Source organism: Salvelinus sp. IW2-2015, unplaced genomic scaffold (genome assembly GCF_002910315.2).
Source record: "Salvelinus sp. IW2-2015 unplaced genomic scaffold, ASM291031v2 Un_scaffold5399, whole genome shotgun sequence".
Taxonomy (NCBI): domain Eukaryota; kingdom Metazoa; phylum Chordata; class Actinopteri; order Salmoniformes; family Salmonidae; genus Salvelinus; species Salvelinus sp. IW2-2015.
The window spans coordinates 11,961-20,426 of record NW_019946664.1 but is presented as its reverse complement, the minus strand read 5'-3'; the positions used below and the strand labels follow the sequence as shown (position 1 = coordinate 20,426).

The 8,466-nt window shown below is 42.7% G+C and overlaps 1 protein-coding gene across 1 annotated transcript in view; it reads left to right on the top strand.

Annotated features, from left to right (window-relative positions):
- The first annotated feature begins 6,145 nt into the window (after positions 1–6,145).
- Positions 6,146–8,466, top strand: part of LOC112078216 (probable E3 ubiquitin-protein ligase MID2) — an 8,493-nt gene continuing 6,172 nt past the window's right edge. Inside the window, exon 1 of the mRNA XM_024144516.2 lies at positions 6,146–6,250. Coding sequence (XP_024000284.2) covers positions 6,185–6,250 — 66 coding nt within the window. The 5' untranslated portion in view covers positions 6,146–6,184. The remainder of the gene's footprint in view (positions 6,251–8,466) is intronic.

Genomic DNA, 8,466 nt, shown 5'->3' with positions numbered 1-8,466 from the left:
GTCATTACCAACTGTGTAACGCCTATAAATAAAACAAATAAAACCATTGCAGCCGCAGATAGAAAATATCTGGATAAAAATAAATATCCTATAAATCACATTGGTACACATGGCCTGTCTGCAACCAACTTGAAACATTGTATCAACTATTAACTTGGATAAGGCTTGAATCTTTCACTAGCAAACTTGCAAACATTGTATACAATATTCTGTCAGTGACTTTGGACAGACACAGCTGTAGGCTATTTGCGCAAGGGATAAGAAGTAATCAAGTAGGCCTATTTTATGACGTTTCCACTGGATCAGAGCCTGATATTTTTACCTTTCACACTGAGTGGTTATCGAAAGTGAGAAACTGGAAAGATTTTTCAAATACATTGAGGAACTATTGTCATTCTCAACGGATGTAAAAACAGACTTTGTTTGCTTGCTGTTTGAGGTGAAGAAAACATTACTTTGAGAAGCTCCACAGCTCATTAGTGGTGGTGCGTTAAGCCAATCAGAAACACTATCAGATCCCCAAATGGCCACATTTATATGTCTACATTTGCGAGCAGGCCAGATAGCCTATAGGCCTACTTCTAGGTGTAAATCAGGCCAGTAGCCTATAGGCCTACTTCTAGTGTAAATCAGGCCAGGTAGCCTATAGGCCTACTTCTAGTGTTAAATCAGGCCAGGTAGCCTATAGGCCTACTTCTAGGTGTAAATCAGGCCAGGTAGCCTATAGGCCTACTTCTAGGTGTAAATCAGGCCAGGTAGCCTATAGGCCTACTTCTAGGTGTAAACCAGGCCAGGTAGCCTATAGGCCTACTTCTAGGTGTAAATCAGGCCAGGTAGCCTATAGGCCTACTTCTAGGTGTAAACCAGGTGCTCAACGTTGATTGGAACGCTCCAAACAAAAGACACTGACGAAAATGACAAAATTCCACCGTAGCCAGCTAAGTGCGTCTTAGATGCTTTGCCCATATGAAAAATCTCCGCTAAACATTGCCAATAACTCAGAAAAACAAACTTCAAAATACAATCTTGCAAATGTTGATGAATAAAGTGAAGATAAAAAAAGCTTCAAATGAAAACTAGATGACTGATTAATAAAAGACTGAAAAATAGGCCCATGTAGCCTACATATTTAAATCATGAGTCCATTTGCCGAAATGCAGTTACTGCCTAATTTTCCTCAATATATTGATTAGTACAACGTGCCGCAATAACGCCCAATCTGGGATTCAGTGCATTGGTTATGGGTAAACTAATAAGCCCCGCTTCATTAATCCCATCCCTGACACGTAGTTCTAACGACGCAAAAGTCTCCGGCTGGAGTTTTCGCCGTGCGTTAGGAACAATTCTTAACATTAATTATTTATTCCTGGGAAAATAAAAAATAGAGTTATTGACAAAATTTAGAAAAACTACATCCAACGGCAACCCAGAACTCCAGTGTGTAGTGAACGGGAGTTGCATTGATGTTAAAACAAAGAAAAATCGATGGAGCGCCAAGTGGTTCCCGGAGCTTACTTAGGTTACCCGAAAACACATGCCATATATGGACATGACCAAGTCACAGACCTTAATGTGCGCAAATTGTCAGGAGAGGGCGCCTTCTGGAGAGAGAAGTGCATTGTGCATCTTAGCCACACTCCCCTTCTCCTTGACTGTGCTATCCCTGCGGCCTCTGCAATGGATTAGTCTCAACCTCTGCAATGGATTAGACTCAGCCTCCGCAATGAAGGTTGAGACTAAATTCAATTGATTGGCACACACCTGTCTATATAAGGTCCCACAGTTGACAGTGGATGTCAGAACAAAAGCCAAGCCATGAGGTGGAAGGAATTGTACCTAGAGCTCTGAGACAGGAACGCTCCCCATCCAACCTGACAGAGCTTGAAAGGATCTGCAGAGAAGAATGGAAGAAACTCCCCAAATACAGGTGTGCCAAGCTAGTAGCGTCATACCCAAGAAGACTCGAGGCTGTAATCGCTGCCAAAGMTGCTACAACAAAGTACTGAGTAAAGGGTCTGAATACTTACAGTTGAAGTCGGAAGTTTACATACACCTTAGCCAAATACATTTACAGTTTTTCACAATTCCTGACATTTAATCCGAGTAAACATTCCCTGTCTTAGGTCAGTTAGGATCACCACTTTATTTTAAGAATGTGAAATGTCAGAATAATAGTAGAGAGAATTATTTATTTCAGCTTTTTTTTCTTTCGTCACATTCCCAGTGGGTCAGAGGTTTACATACACTTAATTAGTATTTGGAAGCATTGCCTTTAAATTGTTTAACTTGGGTCAAACATTGCAGGTAGCCTTCCACAGGCTTCACACAATAAGTTGGGTGAATTTTGGCCCACTCCWCCTGACAMAGCTGGTGTAACTGAGTCAGGTTTGTAGGCCTCCTTGCTTGCACATGCTTTTTCAGTTCTGCTCACAAATGTTCTATAGGATTGAGGTCAGGGCTTTGTGATGGCCACTCCAATACCTTGACTTTGTTATCCTTAAGCCATTTTGTCACAACTTTGGAAGTATGCTTGGGGTCATTGTTAATTTGGAAGACCCATTTGTGACCAGCTTTAACTTCCTGACTGATGTCTTGAGATGTTGCTTCAATATATCCACATAATTTATCTGCCTCATGATGCCTATTTTGTGAAGTGTTAATTAAATTGTTATTTCAGTGTTCATTAAATAAATATGGACACGTACCACGCTGCACCTTGGTCCTCTCCTTCCAACAGCCGTTACAGATGTATCCCTGGTTCAGATGATGATAATATATCCCTGGTTCAGATTATAATAATATATCCCTGGTTCAGATGATGATAATGTATCCCTGGTTCAGATGATAATAATGTATCCCTGGTTCAGATTGATATAATGTATCCCTGGTTCAGATGATATAATGTATCCCTGGTTCAGATGATAATAATGTATCCCTGGTTCAGATGATAATAATGTATCCCTGGTTCAGATGATAATAATGTATCCCTGGTTCAGATGATAATAATGTATCTCTGGTTCAGATGATAATAATGAATCCCTGGTTCAGATGATGATAATGTATCCCTGGTTCAGATGATGATGATGTGTATCCCTGGTTCAGATTATAATAATGTATCCCTGGTTCAGATGATAATAATATATCCCTGGTTCAGATGATAATAATGTATCCCTGGTTCAGATGATAATAATGTATCCCTGGTTCAGATGATAATAATATATCCCTGGTTCAGATGATAATGATGTATCCCTGGTTCAGATTATAATAATATATCCCTGGTTCAGATGATAATGATGTATCCCTGGTTCCGATTATAATAATGTATCCCTGGTTCAGATTATAATAATATATCCCTGGTTCAGATGATAATAATGTATCCCTGGTTCAGATGATAATAATGTATCCCTGGTTCAGATGATAATAATGTATCCCTGGTTCAGATGATGATGATGTGTATCCCTGGTTCAGATTAATAATGTATCCCTGGTTCAGATGATAATAATGTATCCCTGGTTCAGATGATAATGATGTATCCCTGGTTCAGATTATAATAATGTATCCCTGGTTCAGATGATAATAATATATCCCTGGTCAGATGATAATGATGTCTGGTTCAGATTATAATAATATATCCTGGTTCAGATGATAATGATGTATCCCTGGTTTCAGATTATAATAATATATCCCTGGTTCAGATTATAATAATGTATCCCTGGTTCAGATGATAATGATGTATCCCTGGTTCAGATTATAATAATGTATCCCTGGTTCAGATTATAATAATATCCCCTGGTTCAGATGATAATAATGTATCCCTGGTTCAGATGATAATGATGTGTATCCCTGGTTCAGATTATAATAATGTATCCCTGGTTCAGATGATAATAATGTATCTCTGGTTCAGATGATAATAATGTATCCCTGGTTCAGATGATAATGATGTGTATCCCTGGTTCAGATTATAATAATGTATCCCTGGTTCAGATGATAATGATGTGTACTCCTCTGGTTCAGATTATAATAATGTATCCCTGGTTCAGATTATAATAATGTATCCCTGGTTCAGAGATAATGATGTATCCCTGGTTCAGATGATAATAATGTATCCCTGGTTCAGATGATAATAATGTATCCCTGGTTCAGATTATAATCATGTATCCCTGGTTCAGATGATGATAATATATCCCTGGTTCAGATGATAATAATGATGTATCCCTGGTTCAGATAATAATGTATCCCTGGTTCAGATTATAATCATGTATTCCTGGTTCAGATGATAATAATGTATCCCTGGTTGAGATGATAATGATAATATATCCCTGGTTCAGATAATGATAATATATCCCTGGTTCAGATGATGATAATGTATCCCTGGTTCAGATGATAATGATAATTATCCCTGGTTCAGATAATAATAATGATGTATCCCTTGGTTCAGATGATAATGATGTATCCCTGGTTCAGATGATGATAATGTATCCCTGGTTCAGATGAAATAATGTATCCCTGGTTCAGTTGAATATAATATGATCCTGGTTCAGATGATAATAATGTATCCCTAGTTCAGATGATGATAATGTATCCCTGGTTCAGATTATAATAATGTATCCCTGGTTCAGATGATGAATATGTATCCCTGGTTCAGATGATGATAATAATATATCCCTGGTTCAGATGATAAGGATGTATCCCTGGTTCAGATGATGATAATGTATCCCTGGTTCAGATGATGATAATGTATCCCTGGTTCAGATGATGATAATAATATATCCCTGGTTCAGATGATAAGGATGTATCCCTGGTTCAGATGATAAGGATGTATCCCTGGTTCAGATAATAATAATATATCTGCCATGTTGCTGTGCAGTGATCCACAGTTTTGTTGGGCATTGCGTCCATCCTTGTTAATTACCAACCTCCGTTAATAAGATGCCTCTTATGGAATTAATGGGTTTGTGTGTGTGTGTGTGATTAACAAATTTAAGTGGATCTAACTGCTATAATGAGCTTTGTGGAGTGATGATCAGTGTTCGGGGGTGTTATGTATCCATGGTGAACAGTTTTAGACTCTGCAGTTTGATACAGAGTCACAACCCTGTTTAATGAGAAAATCCTTTTTGTAAAAGTTCACAGAATATCACATTCTAATCATACGATTCTGTCAAAAGAAATCATGTTTATACCTGAACATGTGTTACCAAAAACCGCAGATGACAAATTAACTTTCTACTGAAGCGTGGGGAAGTCTCGGCTTTCACTGAACAGTGTTGTGTTGATCTGAACCCTGTGTAAGTGTTTGTGTTGGCCAGCGTATTAAACCCTACCTCAGGTGAACACAGCCGTTGACGAGGTCTCAGCTACAGTGTTGTTGATCTGAACCCTGTGAAAAGTGTTTGTGTTGGCGCGTATTAAAGCCTACCTCAGGTGAACACAGCCGTTGACGAGGTCTCAGCTACAGTGTTGTTGTTGTTGTTTGAACTCTGTGTAAGTGTTTGTGTTGGCCAGCGTATTAAATCCTACCTCAGGTGAACACAGCCTGTTGACGAGGTCTCAGCTACAGGTGTTGTTGTTGTTGATCTAAACTCTGTAAGTGTTTGTGTTGGCCAGCGTATTAAATCCTACCTCAATTGAACACAGCCGTTGACGAGGTCTCAGCTACAGTGTTGTTGATCTGAACTCTGTGTAAGTGTTTGTGTTGGCCAGCGTATTAAAGCCTACCTCAGGTGAACACAGCCGTTGACGAGGTCTCAGCTACAGTGTTGTTGTTGTTGTTTGAACTCTGTGTAAGTGTTTGTGTTGGCCAGCGTATTAATCCTACCTCAGGTGAACACAGCCTGTTGACGAGGTCTCAGCTACAGTGTTGTTGTTGTTGATCTAAAACTCTGTAAGTGTTTGTGTTGGCCAGCGTATTAAATCCTACCTCAATTGAACACAGCCGTTGACGAGGTCTCAGCTACAGTGTTGTTGATCTGAACTCTGTGTAAGTGTTTTGTGTTGGCCAGCGTATTAAAGCCTACCTCAGGTGACACAGCCGTTGCGAGGTCTCAGCTACATTGTTGTGGCTGTTGTTGTTTTTCTTAAACCCTGTGTTAGTGTTTTTGTTGGACACCGTGTTAAAGTGTGCTATGCTTTGGTCCCCAGGTGAACACAGCGATGCACGAGGCCAAGCTAGTGGAGGAGTGTGATGAGCTGTGTAGAGATCATACGCCAGAGGAAACAGATCATCGCTGTCAAGATCAAGGAGTCCAAGGTACAGTAGTCTTCTACACACTAACCCTTAATACTATACTGGACCCCTATTGTCCAAGGTACTGTAGTCTTCTACACATAACCCTTAATACTTATGGACCTCCCTATGGTCCAAGGTACTGTAGTCTTCTACACACTAACCCTTAATACTATACTGGACCCCTATGGTCCAAGGTACTGTAGTCTTCTACACACTAACCCATAATACTATACTGGAACCCTATGGTCCAAGGGACGGTACTCCCTGGCTGCGTCTCCTACCATACTCCTCCACTGGCTGCGTCTCCTACCATATTCCTCCACTGGCTGCGTCTCCTACCATACTCCTCCACTGGCTGCGTCTCCTACCATACTCCTCCACTGGCTGCGTCTCCTACCATACTCCTCCACTGGCTGTCGTCCTACCATACTCCTCCACTGGCTGCGTCTCCTACCATACTCCCCACTGGCTGCGTCTCCTACCATACTCCTCCACTGGGTGCATCAGAAGTTACACCCTATTCACTACAGAAGTCTTCAAAACGGGCAGTTTGTTTACCATTTTCAAAGAGGTTTCGATAGAAGAAGTGAGTGGTGTCTCCAGTCTCTCTCTTACACACGTTAAAAGCTGGATCTAACGTGCGTGCCAGCCTGTCAGAGTCAGGGAGACGTTGTAGGTGACAGTTAAAAACACTGCATTCACAACGTGTCACTGCAACTGCCACAGTGAGAGAGGGAAGGGGGACTTGTCACACAGCCTGTACGACACTCCATGGGTGACATCAGAAAACTGAAGATTGCGAGGTGTCGTCTGAGTTTGCAGAAGAAGCATATTTCTTGAGAACATAACTTTTCCCTTTGTCGCAGCTCTGAGTTTAGTAGTGACAGACGTACAGTCATGTGATAGGTCTATGGCACGCGTCTACAGAGAATGGAGAGAGTAGAGGACAACAGGAAGAAGGAAGAAGAAGGGGTGCAGAGGACATGGGAAGGGTGAGAAAAGGAGGTGAAGAGGAGAGGAGAGGGAGGGAGAGGAGAGGAGAGGAGAGGAGAGGAGAGGAGAGGAGAGGAGAGGAGAGGAGAGGAGAGGAGAGGAGAGGAGAGGAGAGAGGGAGAGGAGGGGAGAAGAGAGGAGGGAGAAAGAGAGGAGAGGAGAGGAGAGGAGATGAGGGAGAAGAGAGGAGGGGAGGGGAGAAGAGAGGAGGGGAGAGGAGAGGAGATGAGGGGAGAGAGAGGAGGGAGGGGAAGAGGAGGGGAGAAGAGAGGAGGGGAGGGGAGAAGAGAGGAGGGGAGAGAGAGGAGGGGAGGGGAGAGGAAAGGAGATGAGGGGAGAAGAGAGGAGGGGGGGGAGAGGAAAGGAGATGAGGGGAGAAGAGAGGAGGGGAGAAGAGGGGAGGGGAGAAGAGAGAGGAGGGGAGGGGAGAAGAGAGGAGGGGAGAAGAGAGGAGAGGAGGGAGAAGAGAGGAGGGGAGAAGAGAGGAGGGAGAAAGAGAGGAGAGGAGAGGAAAGGAGATGGGCAGGTTGAGGAAAGGAGATGAAGATGGAGAAGTGTAACGATCAAAAAGAGAGGAGAGGAATGGACGTTGGAGAGGAGACTGAACCATCTGGATTATAGAGGGTCCACAGGGTCCAGGATAAGTAGTGAACTACGGAACAGGGTGTATGGAACAGGGTGTATGGAACAGGGTGTATGAAACAGGGTGTATGGAAACAGGGTGTATGGAACAGGGTGAATGAACAGGGTGTATGGAACAGGGTGTATGGAACAGGGTGTATGGAACAGGATGAAAGGAACAGGGTGTATGGTACAGGGTGAATGACAGGGTGTATGGAACAGGGTGTATGGAACAGGGTGTATGGAACAGGGTGTATGGAACAGGGTGTATGGAACAGGGTGAATTGGAACAGGGTGTATGGAACAGGGTGAAGGAAGCAGGGTGAATGAGAACAGGGTGAATGGAACAGGGTGAATGGAAAACAGGGTGTATGGAACAGGGTGTATGGAACAGGGTAATGGAACAGGGTGTATGGAACAGGGTGAATGGAACAGGGTAATGGAACAGGGTGTAGGGAACAGGGTGAATGGAACAGGGTGAAAGGAACAGGGTGTATGGAACAGGGTCAAATGAACAGGGTGTATGGAACAGGGTGCATGGAACAGGGGTGTATGGAACAGGGTGAATGGAACAGGGTGTATGGAACAGGGTGAAAGGAACAGGGTGTATGGAACAGGGTGAA